The sequence below is a fragment of the Onychomys torridus genome, chromosome 3 (genome assembly GCF_903995425.1).
Source record: "Onychomys torridus chromosome 3, mOncTor1.1, whole genome shotgun sequence".
In the NCBI taxonomy this organism is placed as follows: Eukaryota; Metazoa; Chordata; class Mammalia; order Rodentia; family Cricetidae; genus Onychomys; species Onychomys torridus.
The window spans coordinates 143,401,651-143,414,640 of NC_050445.1; the positions used below are offsets into that span (position 1 = coordinate 143,401,651).

Below are 12,990 nucleotides of genomic sequence, written 5' to 3' on the forward strand. Positions count from 1 at the left end.
ATTTATGCTTAGCAATACTCTTGAATGTTTTACAGATTTCAGTTGTCCTGTAGTATGCCAAGGAGAAAACTGATTTAGAGCTACAGAAGCCCTGACTCATTGAGAACAAAGAAGAGAAAGTCATTTCCTATTTGTTTGGAAGTCCAAAGTGATTATCCACACCACAAAGAAATTTAGCCATCATTGTGGGAGTTTGTACAGTAATCTCTGGTTTGTTTTTTAATAAATAAATTTATCATTATTCTTTTTTTTTGGAGTACCATTATTCTTAACAACTGATAGATTTTTCTTCAGATCAGCTTCCAGGAATTGTATATCATAAGATCACACCCTGAGAGGAGACAGATAGATTTCCAAACTGTAGTATTACTATGAATCACATTCCTGGGGTCCTTTGGCTATAGATAGAAATAAGCAGGATGGGGACCTCCAGTGCTGGTAATCCCCCTTTGATGCTGAAGGCCTAGGGGCTGACCTCACAGATACAGAGGCTTGCAGTTCCTAACCCTAGGAGCTTGGTGTCTATTGCTCTAGGATCTGGATGTGTTGGAGGGCTGGAGGCTTATTTCTCTGGGGTTTAATCACCACTGGCCCCAGCTTTTGGCAGCTTTTGAAATCCTTGACCTTCTACACCAGCAGCAGACAGCAGTAATTAGCAGCAGGCATCTCCTACTTGTGTGAGGGTTCTTGAAAGGCTGTTCCCCAAGCCCGCTGCTGCTCTTCTCTGGTGCCTTTACTCTGCCTTGATTTTCTGCCTTTTCTCTTACTGTTTCTATGTCCACCATTCCTGGGTGTCTCTCCTTCCGCTGCCCATCCTCTCTGCCTTGGCCACTCTCCAGAATTCTTCAGCTATTCTCTGGTCATTCTCTCCCGCCACAGTGATGGTGATGGTGATTGTTGTCACTACCAGACCAGTAACTGCTTCTGGTGCTGCCCATGCCTTTGCTACCATCCTGTGCTTCTGCAGCTTCTTTTGTGTTACCAGCTCAGCTCACTCTTCCAATAATAAAGAGCAAAGGAGGCACAAAAGGACCATTCAGGAAGTGTTTTATTGTTCCTAAGGTTGCAATATTAGGAGTATCAGAGGAGGGCCAGGGGTCTCCTGGCTGACTCTAAAACTGAACCAAGCAGCCCACTTAATGGACAAAAAGAGAGTGTGGTGAGGGTGTCTGCATAAGTCATGGCATCCCTTCAAGGACTGTGTTTGTACCAATCACAGCACAGACTCTTCTTACCACATTCACAGGTCTTCCCTGGGGCTGCAGGTTGGAAGGAGCACTCTTTGCCAAGGAGTGCTGCTCTCCACAGGCTGTTCCAGCCATGAGGTGTGGGCTTCAGAATCAACTGCTCACACCACCCGACTGCCATCAGGGCAGTCTGGCCAGTTGTTAGAAAAGAGGCTGCTTGGCTGACAGCTTGAATCATTCACAGACCTGTAAATCCTGTTTACAATAAAGACTTAATAAAACCTCAATATATGACAGCTCTAATAGCACTTAACAGCACTTACAAACAACTGACATGTTTAACAGGTTTGAACTCCTGCCCCAACACTGCAGTCTTTGAATACACCTGATCTGTCTGGGAAGGAATGAAGAAGGCTTCTTCTATCTGTAGTGTTGGACTGTGCTTTTCAGACTGTAGAGTTCTACTGGGAAAGGAACCCTTAGAACGTCACATAGGTGGAGGAATAGTCAGGACATGAGCATCAGCATGTCCTCCAGTGGACATCCCACCATTCACCAAACAGTTCACAGTCTGCAAGGCCAAGACTAAAACTGGAGCACTTTCAACTGCCTGACTCCATGCCTCAACTTTCCCACTATAAAATCATAATACAATTCACTTCAAAATACTGCTTAAGAATGCAATCTTAATGTTACATGCAAACTATAGAAAACCATATTTTAGGTAGGAAAATTAAAGTGGAAATACTTGCCATATATAGGAAGGAAAAATTGCTAATTATTATCATATTCTATGTCTACTATGTGCCATCTCTAAATCTTACTATATAGCATGCTCTCAATAAATAGTCACTAAATTCAATATGGTCGTATTTAATCTTTCATTTTGATAAGACTCTGAGAGGTAGAAGATTTTCATCTTTTCCTTCTTATTAAAATGGCATAACTTAGATAAATAATTTAAAAAACATAATTTACTGAGTAAGCAGGAATTATTTAAATAAAACTAAGCATCCTTTAAGCTGAAGTTCATTTCTCAGTGGCTATGGTTCTCTAGCAATGAGAAGATCATGTTTTTATCTTGTTTTTCTTGTTTCTGTTTATTTACCTTGACATGGCATTTAAAGGGTCTCTCTCTCTCTCTCTCTCTCTCTCTCTCTCTCTCTCTCTCTCTCACACACACACACACACACACACACACACACACACACACACACACACACACACACACACACACACACACACACACACACACACACGACAGAAATTTCTCTAGCTTTCTGCAGATCCTGGGAGGACAAGCAGCCTACAAACCGTGGAAGTTGTAGGCTGTTTGGTTTCCACAGCTGGCAGCTGGTAGCTAAATATAATAATCTGGAAATCAGAGAAACAATAGTGACTTTTAACAGTAAAGACTGTTTGTCTCTGAGATTCTTCAAAGGTTTGTCATCATGCTATGTTTAGAGAAAGGATGGGAAGCGTTGATGGTTCTTCTCAAAAAAGTACAAGGAAACTGAATGCAAACATCCTCCAGCTGATGTTATCCAGCTTGTATATATATGATGCTGTATTTACAAGCCAGACATTTATCTGCAGTGCAGCTGACACAGGAGTCTACAGTGTCCCCAGCAGCCATGCTGCACCTAAACAGATGCAGGGCTTGGGAGAGTTCTTAGGGAGGATAGGTTGCTAGTGATTCGGGATACCTGTCCTTTTGATGGTAATTAGCCATAACAGGACCATTTCCTGTCCCAGTGCTACCAATGATGAATTAGGTAATTTTAATCCATCTCGCTGAGTGAACTTTTAGAAAGGGAAAAAAATGATAATTCCTCTGCAATTGGAAACAGTGCTGCATAGTATTGCACACTAAATGCATCAATAAAATATTGAAATAATATTGATATAATAATATATTCGTTGTTAGAGTCTAAAGATCTGCTCATACAGTGAGTTTTGTGTATCTTAAGTCACATGGTACTTTTTGTGTGTCTTCCAACAACTGTCCTTGACTCCCAAACACCAAAGCTCGCCCTAGGACAACCACTTGACCCTTGTACCTAGTTTGTAATCTGTTTGTATTCCCCAAGTAAAAGCTGCCCCTTACCCTTCTCACACTTCCTGCTGTCACCAGGCTCCTGACCTGTTTCCTGCTGATAAGTCCTGAGAGTGTTCAATATCCTCAGGAAAAGAAATAGCTCATTGTGTACCCAAGGGAGCTCAGTCTATGGGAAAGGCCATGTTCCCTATTTGACTCTTCCTGCACTTTCTTTACAATTACCTACATAGTAAGAGACTAGAAAAATGTCTTCTCATCTTTCTTGTCCTGAGAAAGCCAGTTCATATGGTTTCTATTTTTGATTATCAGCAAGCCTAACCTTAAAATTTGTTTTATGATTGATTTTTATGTCTTAAATGTTAGTGGAGGCAATGTTTACCACCCCCCCCCACACACACACACTTTTCACATCTTTTGGAACTTTGTTTGTGACGTTATTGATATTATCAGATTTGGATACAGAAAGGGGGGCTAAGGGCAATGATGAAGAATAAGATCAAGAAAAGAAAATAAATGTTAAAAGTACAATTTTTTTCCTTTTCCAACTGAAAGGACACTTTGCTGTTCATCCTCTAGATAGCTAGACTCTTCCAATCAATGGTAGTTAGAGAGACAGATGTCTTCCCTGCAGGAGCCCAGAATGCCAGGAGCCAAAATTTAAATGAGAGCCATGGCCCTTGTTTACAATTAATTCCACAAAGTTTTTGACTTTCTCTTGCTGACTACTTTTTCCTTCTGTAGTAGGTTTATACAACAATTGCTTAATGATGGCCTTGATCTTTATTTTTTATTTTGTAGGTTATTGTATAGTCACTTTAACTGAGCCAGAAAAACAGTCAACATTTTAATTTTGGGAAATATTTGAGAATATATATATGAGATTTATTTAGTATACATACAGTGTCCTGTCTGCGTGTGTCCTTGCAGGCCAGAAGAGGGCACCAGATCTCATTACAGATGGTTGTGAGCCACCATGTGGTTGCTGGGAATTGAACTCAGGACCTCTGGAGGAGCAGTTGGTGCTCTTTAACCTCTGAGCCATCTCTCCAGCCCGAGAGTATTTTTTTTCTCTTTAATGAATACAGATGCTGCATTTATGTCCCTTATATTTAAATAAGAATCATTAAACCCTTTAAAATATTTTCTTAATTCCCCTTTCATTTTCTATTACAACCCACATTATGAGATTAACTTCACACTTACTTCATTTTAAGTAACATCATAGGGAAATTAAAATATTTCCACTTTTTAATAAACTACATGAAGTGGTGTGATTTGCTCAATAAATAAATCAAACCAAGAGAGACCTAAATTTCAAAACCACAAATGCACTTCTGTGTGCTTGACATAGTAAACCTGCACAGAATTCATTCATCACTGAAGAAATCCCCTAGCTAGTTAGAAGGAAATCTAAAAGAAAACATAAGTAGCTTGCCAGTAATGTTTCGATAAGTAATCGTTGTTAAATTAAGTCTTATGAAAATAAATGCAGAATTGTTCTCATCACAAAATGGCTAAGTTAATACAATTTCACCATGAAACTGTTGAAATGTAAGAGTATGAAATCTGATACTGGTGCTGTCCGTCCCATAGTGTTGGTTTATCTATAATCAATGCAACCAGTTGACACTGTGCTATTCACAATGATCCCTGTTATGGTTTTGAATGTCATCACCCAGAGAAACTCATGTCTAGTCAAGAGTCTGACTGTGTAGATATCACAGCCTCTCTTTCTTCTCCAAAGCTTGTTCAGAAATCAGTCATGTGGACTACCACACCTCTGTTACTCAACATACCAAACTCGATGTCATGATTTTACCCCAATCATTTCACTTTAGGAATATCATAAAGCCCCTCTGAAAAACAATTTGCTTTGTACACTTTCTTAATCTCAAATATCCCATAAACAATATCCTCAGAATGGCACCACCAATTGTCAAGGCAGAAGTAGTCAAACAGTTCTGTTAACATAGTATGAAAAGCATTCCCCTGCTGATATTCCCCCAAATCACAAATCCATTCTGAAACCACACCCATTTCACATTCATCACAGTTCTTATTATTAAAACTTTAGTACCTGAAAGGTATAAACATGGTTCAAATGTGATGGAGGAAGTAATCAAAACTGTTATCTGTGCATGTAAAGAGACTAATTTTTTTTCTCTCTACTCCAGTCTCCTTTTTGGAGTACAGGGACAGCAATTCTAACTCAGATCAGAGTTGAGATCATCTATTTCCTATGAGATGTGATTAGGAGAAAGACACAATTGATGAAGTGGAGATTGACACAATGAAAATCATCTCAGTTGGAAAGCTGGCCAGCCGTGTAGCAGGCAAAGTCATTGTTAAGAGCCTGGGAAAGGCAAAGTGGGAACTGGAAACAGAAAGAATCAGCTGTGTGTACAACAACACAGGAGTAGGACATCTGCTAGTTTCTCTTGGACTGCCTGTTAGGATAAAGGATCTCACTTCCTTTTTTTCTGTTCTCTGTTTTGTTTTGTTTTGTTTTTCTCCTTTCTTCTTTCTCTCTTGTTTTTTTGTCCCTTCTTTCTGTTTGAGAAGAGGTTCTCATACAGCCTAGGATGGCCTCCAACTTGCCATGTAGCTGAGGGTGACCTTAAACTTTTTATGTCTTGCCTCCACCTTCCAAGTGCTGAGAGTTGGAAGGCACCAATACTTGTGAGGACACCACCACCACACACAGTAGGTGGTTTCATGTCAACGCCTCTATTTTCTTAGGTCTCTCTCTTTTCCTAGTGTAAGGGAGACATGAAAAAGAGGGTGAAACAGATGCTGAGAAGAGAGAAAGCTGGAAGCCTTCTGTAAATCAAGGAGAACAACTCTCTAGCTTGCTGAGGCTAGTTGGTGGTTCTTGAGTAAGAATCCTGGTAACAGGTAAACATGTGCAAGAACTGGAGCTCAGGTATGGGCAACGCTGAGTCAGAACCAAGACAGTCTCCCAAGTACCAGTTCCAATGGCTGCCTCTCAGTTTTTCAAAGCTTTGAATGTCCTCTGCGTTGACATCACTTAGCTCAGTCCTTTGGCTGGTGGTTGAAGTTGACCTATTGGCCCCCTCTGCTCAATGTTTCATGGCACCTACTGAAGCACCTCAGGTACCACTCTCCCTGCCATCTTCTCACAGGCACACCTCCTCAGCTCTTTGCAGTCCTTTGAGTAAGCCTTTCCATTGAAGATGGTCATACAGTCCCTGTTCCTTAGGTTGGTGGGATCTATTATAATTTCAAACCTTAAGAAAGAAAAAGAAAAGAATTTAATTCTTTAATTAAATTTTATTTAGAGTTTATTTCTTAAATGACACATTCAGAGACAACAGAAAAGCATTCCCTCAGTGACAAAGATCATATCTATATTTCTAGGAGGTCTTTGTTGGAAAGATGGGGTCAATGAACTCAATTTTCAGCCCCTCAGTCACCATCTCATTCTTAGAAGTAACTGACCACTCAAAACTGCAAAAACTGTTCTAAAACAAAGCAACAGGCACTCTGATTTTACTGTTATTTTAAAGTTATCTACCTTTTCTAGTGTTCAGTTTACTTAATTAAAAATACAAATGATTATGTTACTATGTCCTGTTCTACCATACACAGAGAATAAAATATGCTTTAACCGAGCTTTGAATGTAATAAACTTTCATAAAGAAATTACATTTACCAGTGTCATGGAATTCCATTCACGTCCTCTCTAAATGCTTCTGTGGTAAATAAAATGTTTTTATTTATATGACACAGTGTGGAGATCCAAGAACTCTCTGAGGCAGTAGCCTACCCCTGGCTGTTGACAAAATGTATGACCCTGGATGAGCACTATTACATCTGATTCTCCAAGGTTTCTCTTTAATTATTCATCCAAAATAGATCACCTTCCCTTTTCTCCTCTTTACCTTTATTACTTTGCTTTGCAGAAAAACAATTCCTAGGTACTCACTGCTGAAATCAGTCAGGAAACCACCTGATGATATTTGATGGGCTCTCTCTCTAGCCCATCACTTTTCTAAGCCATTTCAACACAAGCACCTCTGGGCATCCCCTGCAAGCACACTATGCAGTATGAAATAGATGCTCTATAATTACTGCTGAATCACACTGCTAATCTGTCTTTATTAAATACCTCTCCCACAGTGTTCTGGAGGCTTACAGTTCAAAGGAGTAAGATGTCCCATCTGTCCACAGCCAGGCTTTGCCACTGCCATTGCGGGAGAGCCCTGTCCAATAAGAGTAGAAAAACTCAGAGTAGCTTTGAGGCATGGCAAAATCCTGTGAAAGGCACACAAGAAAACCTTTAGCTTGGAGATGCTTCAACCAGTAGTACAAGGATGTATGGGATTAGCATAGCTTCTAGAAGAATAACATGGAGACCTGATAGGTGATCCTCTCTCACACACACATGACAATAGACTCAAGAGGAAAAGGCACCTATCATGAAGCCCTTTAGAAATTTGTCCAGTAAGTAAGGGACACATTGATAGAACACACTTTGTCTTAATAAGTGTGGAGTATACATTGATATTATGAAAACAGGAGTCATGTTGACCAATAATTTACCAATTATTCTTAATGTGTAAAATTAAACATAAAATTGATATAAAATATTAGAGGAACTGAGTGTGGTGGTACATGCCTTTAATCTCAGGAAGTAGAGGCAAGTGGATCTCTGTGAGTTTGAAGCCAGCCTGCTCTACATAGCCCACTCCAAGATAACCAGGGGTACAAAGTGAGACCTTATCTCAAAAAATAAGTAATGGATATATATAAAGAGACAGAGACACAGAGACAGACACAGAAGGAGATACAGAGAGACAGAGGTAAAAATAAATCAGAGGTCTGAAATATGGCTCAGTTGGTAGAGTGCTTGCCTAGCTTGCATTGAGCTTTGTGTTCAATCTCTGTCTCCAAAAAATTTAGTTTTAATTAATTAATTAAACAGATGTTATTGTCATTACCAATGATTAATGAATTAAAACAGAACAAAAACAAGTGGGAGAAATATTTATAAAATAAGTGAAATTATTCTAGAAAGTGGAAAAATTGTTAGTAAAAAACTGGAGAATTGCTATAAATGAGAACACAATTATGGAGATACTTAAATGTAAAAAGAAGTAAAGGGGACTTAGAAGGATGACATGGATCTCACATGAGAAAAAAGAGAAAAATGTAAATTTTCATTCATATATATACACATATGTATTTCCTACACATATAGCCATATACTAATATATAACAATTCTATTTCCAATATTCAGCTGTAAAAACAAGCATTGTATACTTTATTTCATATTTGAATGTTAGTTTTGAGTTTTTATATATGTGTTTAAACTGGGCTACTCCGAGAAGGCAAGACTCTAGTAAGAGTCCACAGGGAGTTTTCAAGAAAAAGGAAGTAGAATGTAAGTAATATGAAGGAGAGAAATGGAACAGGAAGGGTTAAATGGAATGCAAGTGGAAGGGCAGGGTAGAGGAGGAAGTATGGGATGGACAAATAACATTAATAACCTTTGAAAATCCTATGTACAAACCTACTACTCTAGAATCTTATTAAAATACATACATGCCCATATATACAAGGGTTTAAATGGAGTTCCATATAATGGGAGCAGTGCCTCCCCCAGACTACATAGGCTATCAAACAAAAAGCCAAGTACCAACAAGTCATAGAATGTTGCTTAGTGGTAGATTGCTTGCATTCATGAGGCCTGAATTCAATCCCCAGCACACACACACACACACACACACACACACACACACACATCCCAGTTCCATATTTGTGTCACATCTTTTAAAGCTGTTGGTCAATGAGGTTCCAGAGATACATAAATATGTGTCGATTATTCATATATTTGCCTTGGCTAGCCATGTGTGTGTGTGTGTGTGTGTGTGTGTGTGTGTGTGTGTGTGTATGTGTGTGTGTAGTTTACTACAATTATTGTCAGACTATTTTCAATTAAAAGCTTTTTAATGTTTATAACAGAAAGGCAGGCCCATAATATTATCACTTTTCTTAGATCATACCATTATTCTCTGTCTACCCCATCTCAGAAAGGTAATTTGGACATGTTCTACCTGCCCATTGACTGAAGGGGTAGTTGAACTATTTCTCATATTTATGTGTGGTAGGTATTTGGAGGGAACACAGATTTTATCCATTTCAGAGATCATTTGGAGCAACTGGAGTATGACTTGGGTTTCACTGTGAGCAAGTATGGAAACTCGTAGGTTGGAAACTTGACTCTTTACAGTGTTCTTGCCCTGTGCCTTTGGGAAACTCCTTCAAATACCAAGGCTCAGGAACTTACCAGTTCTTCCTGTGTACTTATCTTCAGCATGGTGGCATTCTCAGCCAGGCAGAAGTATTCACAGCTTTGCCAGTTTTTACTCTCTTTGTAGAACTGGTAGCATTTGTCCCCGTGCCACTTCCATTTCTCTGGGCAAGGGCTGCATCTGTGTCCTTGAAAGGAAACAAACAAACACACTTTGGTTAGTTATCTTCTACCTGAATCTGCTGTTTCCTCTTTTGGAAATAAACAGTGTTTGATATTCCAAAACCTAATTTACATCTCTTAGATACTTGAAGGAACACCTGTGCTATCCACCCACTCCCCACTAGGAATGATCTATAGTTGGTGTTGAACATTCAGTGAAAATTAAAACAGAGAATACTGATGTAGAATACCGAATCTGGTGATGGATGGCTGAAATTTCTTTGCCTATGCCATGCAGAATGTAGACAGAATATTCCTTCATAGGGTGGCTCATATGATTATGCAATGGTTTGAATATGAATTTCTTCCCATAGTCTCATAAGCACTGGGTTCATAGTTTTGAACTGGTAATCTTGGTGATGTGATTGGATCCTGAGGGCTTTGATGTCATTGATGGACTGTTTCCTTGATTGGTTCCAAATATGATGGCTTTAGTAGGAGGTGGTGAATATAGGGGTTAGGTTAGAAATCAGTCACTGGGGCATGTTATTGAGTCTGTATCATATATATCACTTTTTGTATATGCCATTTTCTGTGCTTCAAGATGGCATGCATGATGTAAGTTGTCCTGCAGTAGTCTTTGTTGCTGCCGTGGGACTGGACTAGGCCCTCTGCATAAGCAAGACAGTTGTGTAGCTTGATCTGCTTGAGAGGCCCCCAGCAGTTGGATCAGGATCCATCCCTGGTGCATGAGCTGGCTTTTTGGAGCCCACTACCTACTACGGAACAGCCTTGAGGTGGGGGGGGGGGGGGCGGCGGCGGCTTGGACCTGCCTCTACTAAATGTACCAGGCTCTGCTGACTCCTCATGGGAGGCCTTACCTTCTTGTAGGAGGGAATGGGGAGTGGGTAGGGGAGGAAGGATGGAGGGACAGGAGGAGGAAAGAGGGGGATCTGTGATTGATATGTAAAATGAATATAAAAATTCTAAATTAAACATCTGAAGCTGGAAGCTAAACAAGTCTTTCCTCTTTTCAAGTTGGTATTCTCAGGTGTAGGTTCCTTGTACTCTTTCTGTACAGTGTGTGTGTGTGTGTGTGTGTGTGTGTGTGTGTGTGTGTGTGTGTGTGTTTTGGGGGTGGACACTTGCAAACCAAATAATTAAGTGCATAAGTTGAGAGTAAGATGGGATATGTGGGTACTTGTTACATGTATGAGTAGTAGTACCATGAATATCATGGTGTGGATGTCTGAACTTTATCTTCTGAGAGTCAGGAACATGCATCTAAGTTTTGTGTGTGTGTGTGTGTGTGTGTGTGTGTGTGTGTGTGTGTGTGTATGTGTGTGTGTTAGAGTGGCCATTTAATAATATCCATGGTTGCATCACTATTTTATTTTGGAGGTGAGAGAGATTTGAACACTGTTTACTCTAGGCTACATACTGAGCCATATACCATGTTTTCTAACCTTATGTTTTGAGACTAGGACTTACTTAGTGATTCAGGCTAGCCTTCAACTCAATTTATAGACCTGTATATTTTTGAATTTGTGATCTTCTTGCCTCAGTAGCTGGGATTGCAGGCTCACACTACCATGCTTGGCATGTACCTTAGATGGGGTTTCTATTGTTGTGATGAAACACCATGACCAAAAAATAAGTTGGGGAGCAAAGGGTGTATTTCACTCAGTTCCATATAATAGTTCATCATCAAGAGCAGTGAGGGTAGGAACTTAAGAAGGGAGAGAACCTGGATATAGGAGCTGAGGAAAAGACCATTGAGGACTATAGCTATCTGGTTTACTCAGCCTGCTTTTTTATATAACCTGGGACTATCAGCCTAGGGAAGACACTACCCACCATGGACTGGGCCCTCCCCCATCAATCACTGATTAAGATTACAGCTGAATTTTTAAAAAAGATTTATTTATTATCTATACAGTATTCTATCTGCATTGCTTGCAGGCCAGAAGAGGGGCCAGATCTTATTACAGATGGTTGTGAGTTACCATTGAACTCAGGACCTATGGAAGAGCAGCCAGTGTTCTTAACTGCTGAGCCATCTCTCCAGACTCTACAGCTGAATCTTATGGAGAAATTTTCTCAATTGAGGTTCCCTTCCTCTAGATAACTGTAGCTTGTGTCAAGTTACATAAAACTATCCAGGACAGCGTGGTTTTAAGAACAATTTCGTATCAAACTACTGCTAAAATCTGAGTAGTCTAATGGATCACAATGAAGAATCCAGCAAACAATCTGCATGCATGCAGATGACTCAGCTTTAACAAAGGCTCAAAGAACACAGCATAGTGAATGGACAGTGTCTTTAGTGTATGGTATGGGGAAAACTGATATTCATATGAATAAGAATAAACTAGACCCATGTTTCTTGCCATGTAAGAAAATCAACTGAAAATGGGTCAAGGGCTTAAGTGTACAAACAGGAATTGTGATTCTACTAGAAGGAAACACAGGAAAAATATGTCAAGACATTACTGTAAATAGAGATTTTTGGATTTGAACTCAAAAGCTTAAACCACAAAGGTAGATGAATGTGATTCTAACAAACTAAGATGTTCCTACATTCATAGAAAAGGAAGTAATAGCATGAAGAGACAACCTTCAGAGTGGAAGATCATGTGCATAATCTATTCACATAGAAGAAAACATTTTGAATAGGTCAGGAGCTTAACCCAAAAATAAAACCTCCAAATAATCCAATTACAATGGGTAAATGACACAGGAGACATTCCCCAAGGAAGACATACAAACAGTAACAAGTACATGAAAAGCTGCTTATTATCACTTGTGGTGATATTTTGTTTGTGAAATAACAAATAAAGCTTGCCTTAAGGTCAGAGTGTGGAGCTAAGACACTAGTTAGCCATAGAGGCCAGGCAGTGGTGGCACATACTTATAATTCCAGAACTATGGAAGCAGAGGCAGATGGATCTCTGCAAGTTCAAGGCTCCCCTGGGCTACAAAAGATTGATCCAGTCTAAAAGATAAACAGAGACAGGCAGTGGTGGCACACACCTTTGATCCCAGCACTTGGGATCTCACACCTTTAATGCCAGCACTAGGAAGGTGGAGACAGGAAGTGATATGGCTGGGCAGAGAGAGGAATAAGGTGGGAGGAGACAGGAGTTTAGGTCCTTAGAGTCTGAGGATTCCTATAGGTAAGAAATCTTTCTGGTGGCTGCTGCTCTGCTTCTGTGATCTTTCACCTTTCACCCTGATATCTGACTCTGGGTTTTTATTAATACGACCAATTAAAAATTGTGCCCCAGTTACCAATCACCACAAAAAG

At 39.8% G+C, this 12,990-nt stretch overlaps 1 protein-coding gene across 2 annotated transcripts in view; it reads right to left on the reverse strand.

The window, feature by feature from the left end:
- Nucleotides 1–5,755: 5,755 nt before the first annotated feature.
- The window catches only part of Clec1a (C-type lectin domain family 1 member A), a 32,710-nt gene continuing 25,475 nt past the window's right edge, over nucleotides 5,756–12,990 (reverse strand). The window contains exons 4-6 of one of the 2 annotated variants that reach the window (XM_036181691.1): nucleotides 9,558–9,709; nucleotides 7,403–7,521; nucleotides 5,756–6,494 (exon numbers count right to left, since the gene is read on the reverse strand). In XM_036181691.1, coding sequence (XP_036037584.1) covers nucleotides 6,344–6,494; nucleotides 7,403–7,521; nucleotides 9,558–9,709 — 422 coding nt within the window. In that variant the 3' untranslated portion in view covers nucleotides 5,756–6,343. The remainder of the gene's footprint in view (nucleotides 6,495–7,402; nucleotides 7,522–9,557; nucleotides 9,710–12,990) is intronic. The other variant, XM_036181692.1, reaches the window with a different exon arrangement.